General features: G+C 38.5%; 1 protein-coding gene across 1 annotated transcript in view; it reads right to left on the reverse strand.

Annotated features, from left to right (window-relative positions):
* L3mbtl4 (L3MBTL histone methyl-lysine binding protein 4) overlaps positions 1-17,991 on the reverse strand; it is a 318,439-nt gene that overhangs the window by 196,593 nt on the left and 103,855 nt on the right. Inside the window, exon 10 of the mRNA XM_028762233.1 lies at positions 11,178-11,292. Within this exon, the coding sequence (XP_028618066.1) occupies positions 11,178-11,292 (115 nt within the window). The remainder of the gene's footprint in view (positions 1-11,177; positions 11,293-17,991) is intronic.

A 17,991-nucleotide genomic window follows, 5' to 3' on the forward strand; every position in this document is an offset into this window, starting at 1 on the left:
CTCTCTCGCTCTCTCGCTCTCTCGCTCTCTCGCTCTCTCGCTCTCTCGCTCTCTCTTTCTCCCCCCTTCTCCCTCTCTGTATACACATATGATAATGCAATAAAGAGACAATAGCTTTATCTCTTCCAATCTGGATGTCTTTAATTTTTTGTCTTCCGAGCAACATGTTGAATAAAACTGTTGAATGTAGGCAGTCGTCTTTTCTTGTTCCAATCTTAGTATGCTCTTAGCTGTGAGCTTGTCACAATGGTTTTATGTTGAGGACCTCTTCTTCCATATTTCATTTTTTAGAGTATTTTTTTCTTCAAAGTATATTGAATTTTGTCAAAAGCTTTTTGTACATCTAGTGGCATACCCACCTGGTGCCTGTCCTTTATTCACTTCATAAATTACATCAAATTTATTGATTTGCCTCAGCTGACCCCATTTTTTAGTTTAAGGGATAAATCTTACTTAAATGAGCTATTTAATTCAGTATTTTGGGCATTTTTGTAGGGAAGTTTTGCATTTTTGTTTATCAGTAATTATTGGCCCACACATTTCTTTCCTAATAGTAACCATATCTGGCTTCAACATTAGGATAAGTCTGGCTTGGCAAGGTGAGTTTGGAAGCACCACATCTCTTTTAATTGTTTGTGTGTGTATTCACGTAGTCTCTTTATATGTGGGTATGTAAATATATAACATATGGAAATACCCACAAGGGACAGAAAGCTAGCTATTATGAAAGTCCAAGTCGAGTGGAATCCAGGACATGGAGGTCAGAAACTTTCATAATTCCTCCTTGGTTTCAACATGTTTCTCAAGTATGAGCAGTCTCCTGAACGTAGGACTCTCTGATATATTAAAATGTTTTTAAACTTTGTTTCATGTTTAGATGCCGTTTTTCTGTAGCCTGCCTCTTGACAGATCCAAATGACTTCACCTTGCTGTCTATGATGTCCATAGTCTAGATCAATGGTTGGAAGTAGCCTGCACTTCTGGGCTTGCTGAGATATGCTTCCCACAGGTTGTGACTAGACTTGCTTTTACAGTACTTGCTGAATTTAGAATCTAGCTCTGGGACAAGCTGTGGAATCACAGCTTAGCTAGCTTATTGGATTTTTTTTTTCCTTAGCTGTCGGTATTGCGATACCATTTGGAGGGAGGTTACATAAAGAATTCTTTTCCTCTCCTAATGACTTCCATCACAAAGCAAGTGCATTGCAATAAAAAAATGAGAACGAAGCCTTCAGAGGAAATGATGGAGTATATCTCTGTCAATCTAAGACACATAAACTGCACATTAAAGAAAAAAACTTACAGAACCACATTTCTTTTATTCTGCTTTACAATTTGTTAGGACAGTAAATGCTTTTAATGTTTAAAAACGCAGTAAAGGAAAGCAGCATAAAGGAAAGTTAGAGCAGGGACTGGTGTCTTGTAGGAGAAGGTCTATAGTGCAAAATGAGCAGCGGCATTTCACCCCCACTGCTGCCTTAATGACCTTCATCTCGTTGGTGCTTACAGAAATAACATTGCATATAGAAAATCTGTGAGAAGGTTGGAGTGCAAGAAAATGTATCAGGACTCTTCAGAATGCTACCAGATGTGTGCGTGTGACAGCAGAAGCCTGGGCTGCTGGGGGTCAAGTCTAGTGGATCATATTAGAAACGGTGGAGTGGCTGTGGCTCTTCAGAGTACTTCTGATCTTGTAAACATGTCAATTCTGTGAGATGTCTCATAGGGTATATCACCCAGTGGCTACTGCTGGATGGATATTTGCACAAAGCCATTACCCAAAGACCTATGTGCTGAGTCTCTCTTCTGTTAATGATAAGGAGCCTTACGTGGAGCTTACAAGGTTTCTAACAAAAAGAGATTCTGCATTCTACTTTCTCACTTCTGTGGAGTACCAAAGCATTCTTGAAAACGAAGTAAGCCAAAAGCTCAGAGTTTCTAAATGTATAACAGTTTCCTAAGTTTGTCTCTCCCAGGCATTCACTATATCCTAGGTTTGTGTAATTTCAATGTCTTCATTTTTGTTTACTTAAAATGCTGAGTGAAGAAAACCCATCACTGCTATAGAGTTCTCTTCCATGTGAAGAACATAATGTCTGTGTTCACTAAAAATATTTGGTTCTGTGTTTATCGTTATGAGTCATTTAAGGATACATCTACTTGTAAAATAAACTGTCAAGGACTACTTAGCTTTTTTAATACAACGAGAGACAAATGAAGAAAAGCTTTTGCAGGAGATTAAACATCACTAAACTTGCCTTAAAAGCAGCCCTGGAGTTGGCCTCCCACTCTTCCCTTCTTCCCAATTGTGGGAAAAAAATACTCCAGTCACGGAGGAGACATGTTTCCTTTCCTCAGCACTAAATGCTATTATAGGCATCAGCCAAAGTAGCCATCTAAAAATCTCTGTGTAGTAGACAGCCATAGAAGTACCAGCTTGGGCAACCATGTGTGTGTGTGTGCATGTGCGTGTGCGTGTGCGTGTGTACGCACTCATGAGGGAGACAAGACTCATTGTCCTCCTAACCCATAGTTTCCTGAGGCAAAAATTGTGCCTGGTGGGAATTTGCAAGTCTAGCACAGCAGTCAATACAGTAGACATACAAAGCTTATCTATCCAATGGTAGCCTGCTTTCGTGGGTTCATCACCAGCCATCAATCAATGGCTCCATCTAGAAGGCTTTCATTATTGAACCCTATACAGGTTTGCAGATGGGAATACAATATCTGATCAAGCCTCATTCTTTTCCCCTGGATGGTAGTATAGTCGCTCAAGTAAGATTAAATTTCTCTCAGAGAAATCCTGAAATATCTGTTGCCTAGCCCAAGACCTCGTGTATGCTCACATTCTTGACCTCTATAAGCCCATGGCCAGAAGTGAACCACAACTGGGACATGGTGTAAATGCTGGGCTTTTCTATCCTCCGACCCATCTCATGACTTTCAGAAGTTGGCAACTATTCTCTTTGCAACGCTCACAAGGCTGCTTTGTGTATTTGATAACTAAGACTAGTTCTCCAGTGGCTGTCAACTCTTAACAGAGACTGGGAGAGAGTGGAATCACCTAGCTGTGGGGTGGGAGAGAGTCCTCTGCTAAACCATTCTGATGCAGCACCAGAAGTCCAAGACCTCATGTAGAACAAAGTGATGTCTGCCATCACACTTGCAGCAGGCAGACACTGGATACGTCCTTTACCAAGGAGCATTTAAAACAGATAATATCATTAAGGCTGTAAGCACATTTTGAAATGTATTATTTTTTCTTGATAAGTCTATCATGTAAATCTGTAATTAGGGACTTCTAAAATAGCTAACTTTTTAAAGCACAATATGCTGTAATTGTCTATTAAGTCAATGAGTACTCAGGGACTCTTAAAGCTGCTGATTACCTTCTTGCTGTGTTTTGGAAAGAACAAGTACTTCCAGAAAGGTTCCTTCTACAGTTCTCTTTAAAATAGCACAGATTTGAAAATGTGCTGGTGCCTGCCAGGTTAGTACTTCTTATGTTACTACTGGAATGTTACCATCACCAAATTTATTGTCTCATATGAGGATTATAATCAGACTGACTTCTATTTCATAATCCAAGCAAAATTTTATCTAATTGAATAAAAGGTTTCCGTTCTCCAGAGTCCCATAATAAAGCTTGTCAGAGAAAGCTTTATCAATTGTTCATTTCTTAACTGACTGTCACTTTTATCTCACTTGACAGGATACACAATGGGACGGACCATATGGTCCATTTCTAAGTCATTCTGTCATGTATATGTCTGCTGTGTAATGAACCCAAACTGAATCTTTTACCAAGCTATGTTCTATGATGCTCATTCATGTCTAATAGTCAAACTGATTAGCCCTATTTCCCATGGTCGTAACATAAACAGCAGGGGCCATACGTGCTATCATTATGGTACATGTGAGTATTCTACTTGTATACGCTTTTATTTCATAATGATATTGCATTTCATTGGTGTTGTAATCCAGCTTTGTAATTGCTTCCAAATATAAATCAAACAGAAGCTAAATAAAGAACAATGACAAAATTATTTAGGCACGGAAATCAGTTAGGAAATCTCAATTTTCTGCCTGCCAGCTACCCGTTCATGAAAATTTCCTTTCTCAGTTGTGGGAGTTGTCTGGCCATTGGCTCTCCTAAGAGGCCTGATTAGACAAACCCCACAGCCACAGCTAAAAACGTCACCCCATCAAATGAAGATATGGAAACATATCATTGTAATCCTAGCACTTGGATGACTGAAACAGGAAGAACACAAATTTGTGGCCATCTTGATTTTTACATATAGCCTATCTTAAAGAAGATAAAGGGGAGGAAGAAGAGAAGGAGAGAAGAGAAAGAAAAGGAGGAAGTCTGCAGGTAAGAACCCAAGATGGACTCTGAGAATAAAGTCTTTGGATCACAAGTTATTATTCCACTCTTAGATGAGGTGTATGTATCCATTTGGGGATGCTAGATCAAGGGCAAGCACTGGCACAACACTCACTGTCTTCCACTCAGGAAGTGACAGTGTGACCAGGAAGGCTTCTCTAAGAAATCGAATTTGAATGAATTCTCAAAAGTATATGAGAAAAGCAAATGAAATAGAAGATAGTACTTCTAAAGACTCTGGGGGTAGTTTGTCTTCAAGAAACTGAAATAAAAAAACAGAGAAGATATAGAAGAAAGAAAAAGGGGGTCAGAGGTGTATTCTTCCACACCGATACACACATACACACACACAGACACACAGACACACACACACCATCATAGTCCCACTTACCTCTTTGTGCTGGAACTAAAGTGGGCACCTTAGAACAATCTCAAACTCCCTAAATGAGCCTGATGAAATCATCTCCACTGGTGATCTCTTTCATCTGGTTCTGGGGTGGCTATGTATCTCTAAGTAAGGATCACATCTAGCTCCATTCATATATAGCAGGCTGTTAGACAAGTGATGAGCCCATGACATCAGAAAGATTTTTGGATCCCTCTTCCTAGAAAAATCTCAGTGAACCTAGAACAGGCACGTTGTCATTGAGAGTTACCAAAGACATACATGTAAAACATAATATTACCAGTATCTCTGTGATTGTTCAATCTAGAGGTTCAATCTAGTGGCTAATACTGCCAGAAGATGCAAACTCACCCTTCTATCAGGTAAGATCTGGCTTCTAACCCTTTTATCAGTTAAATAACCTGAACTTCTGCTCTGTGTGTAAGTATGAGGGAGGGAGGGACAGACAAAGGAACAGAAACCAGGGAAGAAGATTTACCAGTTTATACAGAAATATATATACAGGGCTCAGGTCAGGGCAGGGCATATGGTCTAACCATATGTCATTCACCTCTGAGTAAATCAGTTCCCTTACCTCTAGATTGAACAAGTACAGAGAACTGGTGACATTATATTCTACATGTATGTCTTTGGTAACTCTCAATGACAACGTACCTACCTGTTCTAGGTTGACTGAGATTTTCTAGGAAGAGGGATCCAAAAATTTTTCTGATGTCTACATAATCTTATTCTCAAACTAGGAGAGAAAGTTTGTTTTTGTTTTTGTTTTCCAATATGAGAACATAAGAAATAAGAGTCAAACCTCATCATGTGTGATGGATCTCACAAAGAATGTTCCAGAACATTCTCTGTGGCTCTTCATAGAAGTAATAGTAACATCAGAATAGTACAAACTCTACCATATCATTTCAAGTTCTACCAGATCTTCTCATGGTATATGCTTCTAATCATTTGAGAACAAATACTTTTTGTACACACTGATGAAAATGTCTGAGAGCCTGCTGCTGCTGCTGCAGGGTTCTTTTTTAAGATTTGTTTTTATTTTTCAAGTTGTAGGTATGTTGGTGTATACATGTGTGCACAAGAGTACAGTTACAGTGGGCCTGCTATTCCCTCCTACAGTGGGAGGGAGAAACAGGTGGATCCCTGAAGATTGCATACAACCTAGTCAGCCTAAGAGACTTGATGAATTCCAGGCTAATGAGAGATGCTGTCTCAAGACACAAGGCAGATGGAATTTGATGAACACCTATGTACACACAGCTGCGCGCGCACGAGTACACAAACACACACACACACACCTAATAAATAAAAGAAGGCAATCCTGAATCCTCTGTGAACCACACTTTTGGAAGATTTAGAAGAAGTGTTATGCAACTCTAGGCTGAACATGACCAGCAGAGTACCTTTAGCCTGTGGGAAAGAAAGTGAATTAACACTTACACAGTAGTAAATCAGGTGAAAGGTAACCAAAGCCAGTCTGGAGGGAGACATAGACATGGGTTCCGAGCAGGACACTGGGAAGGAGCATCCAGGGGCAGGGCTAACATTTACATTCACTGTGAAGATGGGATGAACATCTATGACTCAGCTTCCCAAAAGACCATACAGTGTACGGTTACTCTTGAAGGACTACCCTATTGCATCTCTGATCTAAATCCCATCTGAAGGAGGCAGCAGCATCTGTGACTGACAGGGCCTACACCTATGGCGTGATCACCCACTGGTATTAAAGACATCTGGGATCCTTGCAAGGAGCACGAGAGTCAGAGTGGAGCCAGCACAGGCTCTGTCTCAGCTCTCTTTCTACAATGAGATTAAGTGACACTAGCAAATAGAAACAAAAAGGACTATCACTTATTTAGAAAGTTCTAAAATTCTAATTAATTCTCATAAAATGTGTATCAGGACTGAGGAGTTTGAATTTTACTTATGCTTGGTCATGTTCCCTCTTGAGAGGTTGTCTCTCATCTAGCTATCTACTTCTGAACTCAGCTGAGCAACTTCTTACAGGTCCCTACTGGTCCCATCCAGCAGCGTGCTTCTTAATCTCTTCCCCATCAGCAACTTATTTAATATTCACTATGCACAGGCTGCTATGCAGCTTTCTTTATTCTTATTCAATTTCTTTATTCTTATTGGCATTCTTACTCTAGAAAGAATAACTGTTTTAGACATAAAATCCAAGCTCACTGAAAATAAAACGTATACATGTATACATATGTATATATATGCTGTGTATGTGTGTATGCATATGTGTGTATGTGTGCACACATATGGGTGCATGTGTGTGTTTATGCACATGTGTGCATGTGTGTGTGTGTGCATGCATGTGTGTGTGTGTGCATGCGTGTGTGTGTGTGTATCATGTAGCATATACAGAAGTACCCATTTTCCATCTTGCTTCTCGGGCATTTATTATAACAATAGTGCAAATGATTAGAAGGAAAACTATCCATAAGCAAGAAAGCAGTGAGAATAACAGGTTACAAATAGTTCAAAACACATTTTTTTCTGATCGTTCTTATTTTTACCTAATATTGCTGGTAAGCTACTTGGGTTTGGTATCTTTTGAAACTTCACATGTTTAAGCTAATAAAATAGGTGACATTCAAGTCAAGTTCAAATTCTTGAAGAAGGTAAATTACATGATGTCTAAGATTCTTCTCTAAGTTTAAGCTTTCAAAAGTCTTTGCAAGGTTTGATCAATAAAGCATGCATACCACATATCATAAAGTACAGAAGATAATTGTTGAGTCACACAAATAAAACTGTAGAATGTAAAAATTATGTGGGCCAGTTTTAGTGTCACAGGTCTTTAATCCTCACAGGGGGATCTCTGTGAGTTCAAGTCCAGCCTAATCTACATAGGAAGTTCTAGTCTGGCAAAAACAAAATAGTGAGACTTGTCTCAAAAAATTATCTTAAAGTAGAAATTTCACTACAATATCTCAAAATTAATGTTAGATGACTTATCTGTTCACAATGATTAATTCTATGTGTGGTTTTTGTTTTAGTTTTTGATTTATGAAATAAAACTAGTTTGATCTGATTGTGAAGGATACCAATTACCTAGAAGGAGGAAGGTATGGTTTGAATTATATAAATATATAGATGAACCACTCAAGAAAACAACATGTCTTATTAGGGTTTTTGTATAAACAACTTAGGAATATAAACTGAAGATCAAGAGCAGCTACTCCTTACCGTATGGGCATTAGACACCAGCTGAGGGCTCAGTTGTCTTTGGAAAGGAAGCTGGGTGCAGAGAACAGACAGAGAAAGAGGATACATTGTCTTCAGATTCTTTGGATGCCTTCAGCGAGACCATGTGGTAGAAGCAAGGGTGTCAGGAGGATGATGTGCCAGGTAAAGGTGTGATGTTGAGAGCAAGGATGCTTTAATACAAAGGAGTTCAAAGTCCATGCGATCATGGGCACTGAGACTGAAGGGATTTGGTTCCATACCATTTACTTCCAAAAAGAAATGAGAATAACCAGCCATGAGCTCATTGACATAAGCAATGCCAGAGCCTCAGACTTGTATTGTTACAGGACATAGACCAACTATATGTTCCTGATTTCCAGTAGAAAAGAATTTAATGTAAAAGAACAGAATTGTATTTAGGGTGGGAATGAAAAGAGAAAAAGACAAAAGGGAGCTGTAGACATCTGCAGGTGTGTCATGGACAGAACCTGTTAAACCACATCACAAGCAAGGCTTAATATTTACATATCAAAAATCAATAAATACTTCTGATGTAGATATGTTTCTGACCCTAAGAATAGCAAAAAAAAGATTTATATTAAATCAGTAATTATTAATGTAAATCTCTGTAACAAATAGTAGAAAATCTTCAGCAAGGAAAGATAGCCAATTTCATTAGGTCCTTCCCCCAAATTCTAGAGATTCAAATCAGCTAAGTACAAGAAAAAGAACACAATCATGTAAAATTGCCAGCAACACACTGAAGTGTGTTTTTCTTGGAAACAAACTAAAATTACTTAGGAAAACTCTAATTGTGTTAATTTTTGCTTATTTTCAAATTTTAAAGTTTTGATAATTTACAGTCTTATGTAAAGATGAAAATCTAAGAAATGTTACATTTCCTGAAAGCAGATAACACCCGATATAAGCCTGGAGTTTTTGAACTGGTATGCATATATTAATGTCCTTTCATGCTTATAAATTTATCTTTTAAAAAAATCTATTGTCTGCCTTGTGGGTGTGGAAACCAAGGCACAAGGAAATACATAGATAAGAAGAAGAACACTTAATTCCTATTTGAACATTGTGTCTCCAGGTATGTAATGGCCACACTGTATTTCATCTAGATCCTGGACATCCAAAGAACAAACTAGATTCTGAGAATCATGCGATACTGTGACAGAGCTCCAAAAAGAGGGGACAAGAGACAGGGAGAAACATAAGTGGAAGAAAGATCAAGGTGTGGCCTTAGTTGGAGTTATAGTTTGGAGCAGACTCAGATGTAGAAGCTTCAGGGTAGCTTGACAAAGGAAAGTGAGCCAGGTAATCTGGAGAAGAGAGAGCTCCCCCTACATTGGTGATGCTGGTCCACCCTTCTCCAGGCTGAAGTCCTCCTTAGATGAGAAAATCACTAGCTGAAAACTGGGTGCCTGAGTGAGGGGTGTCATGCTAGTTGACATGAGGACCTAAGTCCTGCCATGCTGGGGTATGCAATTAAAAGAGAATGAGGAGCAGGATCTGAGGCAGGATAGATGGCTCGGTGGATAATAACGCATCCTGTACAATATGAGGGATTGAGTTCAAATCTCTAGCCCCTGCTTTCTGAAAAGAAAAGCATGGTTGCACTGAGCAGCTGAGATAGAGTAGGACATCTCATTGGCCAGCCAGTCTAGCTGAAATCCAAAGGTTCTAGTCAGTGAGACCTTATCTCAAGGCAGTAAGGCAAGCAGCCATATAGAAGAAATCCAGTGTCCTTCTCTAGCCTCCAAATGCACAGGCACCTATACCTGTACACTCAAATGCATGCACACATTCCAGCACACACACATGCATTCATACATGTGTATGGGAAAACATGTACCATACACGTTACACACACATACACACTCATGCACACACATACTCACATACATACACACTCACATACATACACACAGACATGCAACACACACATGCACACATACACACAAGCATACACACACACATATATACAACACACATTCATGCACATACACACACACATGCATATACACACACATACATACACACATACTCATGTACATACACACACTCATACACATACACACACTTGTACATACGTACACACACACACACACACATACACTGACTCAGCATACAGCACAAACAGAAATGCTAACACCTTTCCATGGCCTGGAACCTCTACAGGTTGCTGACTAGTCTCCCTCAGTTCCACCTTTGTAGAGTATTGGCTTACAGATACTTTGTAAGTCTCCTGGATAAGCATCTTAATGATTTTGTTGAATTTGAAAGACCTGGCATCATGGAAAACACTATGGGTCTTAAGTCCGATATTGACAAAAATGTCAATTTTGCTTTGACAAAATGTAGTATATTGTCATGAATGTGGTGAGACCTTGAATTCTCAAGGACAGGTACCATCATCACTGGGCAGCATCACCATCAGCTGCCCTCACTATTCTCATCCCAGCATCAGCTGCCCTCACTATTAACATTCAAGCTTCTCCTTAAGAAGCTGAGGGACAGAAGGAGAGTCAGCAAGGGGAAGAAAACAAACAGAAGACTAGAGCAGAATGAAGGCTTGGAACTAGTGATTAGCCATGCCAGCCTAATCGGGTCAGAGGACTCCCTCAGACAAAATAAGGTATTCCAGTCACAGGCTCATTAGAATTTAGAGTGCTTAATTTCCTCCTTAGCTGTAAGTGGCTACAAAGGCAGAACTAATGCAGGTCCCAGTAAAATAGAACGATCCTTCAATTTTATTTTGAAAACTCCTAAAGTTTTGAATATTTAATACATTTTTGAAAATTTTATAATTTGTTGTATAAGATAAAATTATCGTGGGGTACTTAAAGAACTGATCAAATTTTAATGACCAAAATCTAGATGGGTTTAGAAATTCTGGCTCAGTTTTTCAAGCCAAATTGTAGAAAACAAAGATTGCTTTGGAAAACATGAGAATTATTTATTAGTGACTATTGCAGCTCATCTGTCGAAAGCTTGTCCTTTGAGGCTTAATTGTGAATAACTGGCTTCCAGAGCAGCTAGAATGCTGATTAATTAATTCACCTATCTGTTACTCCACGATCAAATGACTATAATGACATAAATAAGCAACATTAACAGTGGAATTCAGGGTAAACACTTCTAAGCAACTGCAAAGACCAAATTGCTCACCATATGGCACTTCCAGTGGATGCCCTGTCACATCACACCACCCGATGGGGTGGATGTCCTGGCTGTCGGCATCTATCCAATAGTCATACTTATGGTCCCAGCCATCGAAATGAATCTGTAAAGAAAAAAATGGTATTGAGGAATTATGGTATTGCAATTGCTATATCACTATGCCTTCATTAAAATATTTGAAAACAAATATCTGAAGGTGAAATTGAAATGGCATGTATCATACCTTGAAGCTGAAAAAAAAAAACATCTTAAATGTGCTATCATAGAGCTTTCTAAGAAAGCCAAAAAAAAAAAGGCTCCTGGAACATATTGTCGAATAAATTAAAGGGGAAAATGAAATTTTATCAGATGTTGGCTAAAACTGGGAGGAGTAAGGCCAATGTGTTTCCTCAGCTAAGATGATTCTAGAGTGGTAAACAGGGCCACTTCTTATCCCAGCAACTGCTCTGTAGACACCACAAACATTATGTCATGGTCATTGAAATATCATTTATCAAGTTGACCCCAGTATGAGCCCATTTCTGATGAAAGGGGTGTGAATCAGAGCACAGAGGAGCCATCCTTCCTAAATCCTCACACATGAGCAGAGACTCAAATATAATGGAGGTACATAGAGAAGACAGAAATTCCTGGGGCCAGGAAAACAGCTCAGGAGTACAATGCTTGCCTAGCAAGTACGAGCCCTAAGTTCAGTTCCCAGTGCACATACAGGATATTACTGGATAGATAATATGTGCACTGGAACTCTTGTGATAGGGCAGAATAGTCCAGAAGCCCACTTGGTATACAGGCTTATGATCATTTTATATTTTGTTAATTAAGCACTGAGACATGTACACATACATACACATACATATACACACACACACATGCACACAAATGCACATGTACATTCACATATACATGCTGCCACATATCCTAATTATACATACAAGAAATTAAAGTTCTAACAATTTATGAAATAAAAATTACATATTTATTTCTTGAATATACAAAACTATGTTGTAAAACATGTTGTGAGGTTGACAAAGTAAATTTTGTATAAAGTAAAACAACAAATAATTCTACTATTCTATGTGTTTTTGGTTTGTATTGCGAATTAAATAGCAACTATATCATTTTTAAGGTAACATTGTTACGCATGCCAGGTATGGTGATACATGCTTATCAACTCAGCTACTACAGAGGCTAAGATAGAAGAAGCCCAAGTTCATGATCAGCTTGGGCTGCAAAGGGAGTTCATGGGTGGCCTGGGCAATATAGTGAGACTCTGCTTTAAAATAAAAGCTGAGAGAGACAGAGAGAGAAGAGGGAGACAAGTTATAACTCAATGTCCAGTGGTATAATGGTTGAGCCTGTCCTTGTCATGTGTGAAGCCCTGGATCCTCAATACTGAAAAAAAAAGAAAAGAAACAATGAATAGACTAGAGATCTAGAATCACACACACAAAAAATCGAGAAACATAAAATTGATCATATTCATGTGTGTCTGATATGTATGTATGTATGTGTGTATGTACATAGGTATATAGTGAGCCCCAATACTTTTCCTCAAGACTTATTTCTAAGTAAGTGTTTTTCAAAGTGTGGTTTCCAGATCAGTGGCATCAGTACCATATGAGCATGTGTTAGACAGATTCCAGGATCCCCCTTAATTCTCTGAACAGGAAACTTTAACGCGTAGGACCTAGGTATATGTAAGGTGTTCCTTCCAGATGTATCAAATTGATGCTGTGGCTTAAAAAAACAATGATTGAGGAACATTTGGAAGATATATTCTTGTCCGTGTGTATGGGTGTACATGCTCATCTGTGTGTAGTCAAGATTTTGCAGATGGGGAAACATGCTTATATACATATTCACATAGGCATTAGAAATTAATGTCTGGTATTTTCTTCTATTGCTCTCCATTTGCTTCATGAGATGTGACTCTTACTGATACTGGCACTCACTCACTCAGCTAGAACAGCTAGCCAACAAGTGCAGGGATTCTCCTGGCTTCACCTCCCCAGGGCGAGCATTGCAGACACACACTTCTGATCTTTGCTTTTCATGAGGGTATTGAGGATTGAACTTAGGTCCTCATGATTTTGTGGCAATAAGTTTATCACCTAGTCATCTCCCTAGCTTAGAAGACTGCATTTCTACCAGACCTGGCCTTCTGGCCATTACAGAGTGACCTGACATGCAAAAACTACACAATGACTGGGTTTTGCTGTGTTGCATTTACTATATAGTTTTTTTTTTTTTTTTGGTTTCTGGGACAGGGTCTTAGAATACATAGGATGTCCTTAAACTCTCTATACATCCGAGGTTGGCCTCGAATACCACACCTACATCTTAGCCTCCAAGGTGCCATAGCCAAATTAAAAATGGAATACCTATGTATAGGAAGGCATTCCAGATGAGCCCTTAATGTCTTCTTGAAGAAATTTTGCTACTTGTAATCTAAGTCAGAGTGAAATTTAGCACAGCAGTCATCCTGTGCTGAGGACACACTGGCAGCAGTTCAGAGTTGGAAAAGCAGCAGGAAGTTGAAGGGCACAATGGGGGAAAGAAACAGCCACAAAAATAAAAAGGTTTTAGGGGATGCTGACAAGACCTTGGTCGAATGAGAGTCAACATACTTGTAGTTTGAGAAGTCAAAATACCATGCAAAGCCCATGGGAAACTAAAACATGGGAGGTCACATTTTGCTTTGAGTGCAGAGACCAGGGGGACTGTCTTTAATCACATCTTCATAGTTGGATGGAGCCACTAAAGCTGCAATACTTGGAAAGAGACATCAAGAGTGCTACTCCAGACCAACTGTTTGAACAGGCTAAAGCCAAGAACCAATGTGTAAAAGAATTGTAAGTAGCTAGCTGCCTGATAATGCCTTTGTTTTAAAGAATAACCCCAGTGCACACCTGATCACTCCTGGAATCCAGGATACAGAGTCATTATTAGACATACATGTAAACAGATGAACATAAGACAATAATCAGTGTTTAAAGAAGTATCCAGTAGACACAAACTCAGATGACCCAGGTCTCGTAATTAACAGACAAGAACTTTACAGTATCTGTTAAAATATTTTCACAAAAAGTAGTCTTAATAAACACACAGAGAATCTCAGCCTAGAAAGTGTAAAGATGAATCAACAGAAAGTTCGAGAACTCAATGCAAAATCTTTGAGGTCAAAACATTGCACAATGAACAGCCTATGAGAAGAGGCAGGAAAGAAGACAAATAACTGTGAACAAAAGTGCATAGAAAGTACAAACTGAGGAACAGATAGTCCGGGCTTACATGTTGAATACTGCCCTGGAGACTTGCCAGGTAAGATCAAGTCTAAGCTGCTGAAGGAAAGGACTGAGAGAAATATTAGGAAAATAGTCACAACCAAGGCAACCCAGAGGGTGTGGTAAAATTCTCTCTACTTTGACTCAAACACCCCATTACGAATTTTAAAAGAATGGGAAAGCTCAAACTCAATAAACAAGAGGGAAATAAGGGCTATGAAAATCATGGAAGGACCGGACAGTTGGCCAACTTCACACCAGAAACAGGGAGCCACAAGACAAGGCAAACGTCTGCCAACTGGGAATTTTACATTCTACATCAATACCCTTCAAAGACGGAAATGAAGACACGACAATCAAAAGCAGAAAAGTAATAAGCTACAGATTTTTGGTACAAGAAATGTGAAACAAGGCATTTTAGGTTGGTGGGAAATGCCAACCAATGATAACACTTCAGAGGAGTGATGGAGAGGAAGGATGTAGAGGACAGGCAAGGTGAGGGCCACACAATGATCGTGCCCAGTCACTACACAGCAGATCAAAGCAGAAGAATCACATAGTCATCAACACTAAAAGAAAACATATTTCATGAAATTCCATGCACTCTCACAGACACCCTTGATTTGTAGGCAGAGAATGGGCTCCCTCCGCTCAACAAGGAGAAGAAGGTATTTGTAAGAAACCAATAGCCAGGGCCATATTAAATTTTATTTTTGAGTACTTCACACATTAATAAAACAACAGTATGAAGGCAAAATAATAAATACAATTGCATTATTCACACATGATAATTTTTTCCTGTAGAAAATATAAGATTGATAAAAAAATAATAAGAATTTAGCAATTTAGTTCATGATTAAAGAGCGACATGAAGTAATTATTTTCCTACATTCTGACAACAAACTGTGAAAAAAATTGAACAATCTATTTGGAATAGCATTTCTTTTAAAAATGAAAGGCACAGGTATGGTGGTGTAGAGCTATAATTCTACAATTCAGGCAGAGGAGGCGGGAGGATTGAGAGTTATAAGCCAGCCTGAGCTAAACTGCAAGGCCCTGTATGTCATACCCATCCCATACTGCCCAAAGGACCTCTTCACAAAGCATGTACATAACAAAAAAGGAAAGACCTCCATGCTCTAAGAACATTGCTGAGGCAAATTCAGTACGGCACACATCAATAGAGAGCATAATTACGCCCAGAAGACTACAAAACGTGAGAGGTTGTAGATGTTATTTCTCCCATAATGCTCTATAAATTTAGCAAACCTCGCTGAAAACAGGAGTTCAGCACTTGTAAAGCCAAGGAGGAAGCAGAGTAGTGACTTTGAGGTCAGCCTGCCTCCATAGCAGCTTCCAAACTAGACAGACCTATGAAGGGACAACCTTGCCACAAAAGTATACAATAAGGCAGAAGACATCAGGGTTTCCTTTAGTATCACTGAGACGCGCACTGGGAGACTGCACAGAAAGCAAAATGATGCAGCATGTCCTGAATAATTTTGAAAAGAATGGCAAAGTTAAAAGATTCATGCCTGACTTCTAGTTTAATAACAGAACACAGAACAGAATAATGGGGACACACACACACATACATACATACATACATACATACATACATACATACACACATAGATATAAATAATTTTAAAATAATATATCAAGGAGTATTTGATGAAGAAAAGACAGCTTTTCAACAATGTCCCTGGAGCAGCTATTTTGACAGCCACACTTAAAAGAAAACTAAATCTATCTTACAGTCCACACGCTACATACAAGTTAAACTGACCTTACAGGCCACATATACATGAATCTGAAGTGGATCATAGATGCAAAAGCTAAAATTGTAGCACCCAAGATAAAAATTTAAGAATCAGATGAAACTTTTGTGATACTGGGATATTTGAGGATTTTCAGACACATGTAATAAACATTCAATAATTAATTCAAACACTCAGTATCCTCTATAACCAGAAACTCCAGTTTCTCAAAATAATCAGTAGAAAAAAAGGAATGGTAATCTCAGACATTTGTAAATGTTAATATTAACATATTAATCATACTACAGATGACAAATAATTCAATTAAATTGTGGGCAAAAGACTCAATAGACACTTTGACAGCTGAAGGCTTGCAAAGGAACAACAAACCAAATTCCAAAGCCATTCTGCTCAGGGAACCCCAACCACATCCCAGTGCTAAACCCAGGTGACACCAGTCATTGTTAAGGCTGGGGTTCTCCCATGCTCTGGACCAGGGAAGTCAAGACAGAATATACAAGACAGGCCAAGCAAGCCTAGGACTGCCTTGAGGAATTGGACTTTTGTAGTTTACCTTTTGTACAACTGGGTCTAAAAAGAAAAAAAATAACGCAAGTTTCAAAGTATCTTTGACAGCAGATGCAATGCTTTTATACACTCTGTTCAACATTTTCCTGTGTATATTAAGCATGCCCAATTATCATTTCCCAAGGTGGTCATATTTATGAAGGGACCTTTCCTAACCCATTGACGTGATGCTCTCCTCCCTGAGGGCATTATCCAAACTCAAGATACACAGTAAAAATTTTGAACCTATAACATCTTTCCAAAAGATATTTTCATCATTTTAGATCTCCATCTCTCTGGAGAGAAAATCCAATTATAAAAATTCTAACCAGATGGTCAAGTTATTAGAGGCAATTGGCACTGATGGATATTTACAGAATCTCTCTGAAAAGCAAATGGACATCATGAAAACCAAATCGTTTCTAGCATCGTGGTACATATACATATACATATACATATACATATACATATACATATACATATACACATGCACATGCACATGCACATGTACATGTACATATACATGTATATATGCATGTATATATACATGTATATATGCATATATATACATATATATATGTATATATATATATATATGTTTTTTCTCAGATCTGAGATTCTATAAAGCAAATACAGACTCTCCTTGATTTCCACTTCTATGGTCTTGAAACAGAGGTCAAACCACTGATCAAACATTGTCTTTTATTACTGTTGTCAAGCAGTAACACTTCCATTGGTACTAACTTGGCATCCAGAAATTATCAATAGCTAATGCTTTGCATAGTTAGGAGTTAAATCACCATGTTACAAAAATCAGTAGAGATTAACTTATTATAAATATAAAGCTATGTACTATCTGAGAAGACTCTGTCTTTCTACTGGTCCTAATGATCTCCTGCTCAAAGCCCACCCTGGAGCTTCCCTGGGGCTTCAGTCCAGTGAGTTTACCTCTCTTCAGTTACCTTTTCTGGTACCATGGATTTTAGCATTGTGGTTCATATAGTGTAAGGGCTCAGCCACACTGTCTGAACAACATACACAATGGTAATCTTGGTAGATGGTAAATAAAATATTTAGAAAAAAATTATAAGTCCAGTCACAATAATTTCATTATCATAAATAATTACTATAGTTTTCAGCTGCCAAATGATTTTTAAATATTAATTTACAGTTGAACAGGCTTTGACCATA

Source organism: Grammomys surdaster, unplaced genomic scaffold (genome assembly GCF_004785775.1).
Source record: "Grammomys surdaster isolate TR1022 unplaced genomic scaffold, NIH_TR_1.0 132, whole genome shotgun sequence".
Lineage (NCBI taxonomy): Eukaryota > Metazoa > Chordata > Mammalia > Rodentia > Muridae > Grammomys > Grammomys surdaster.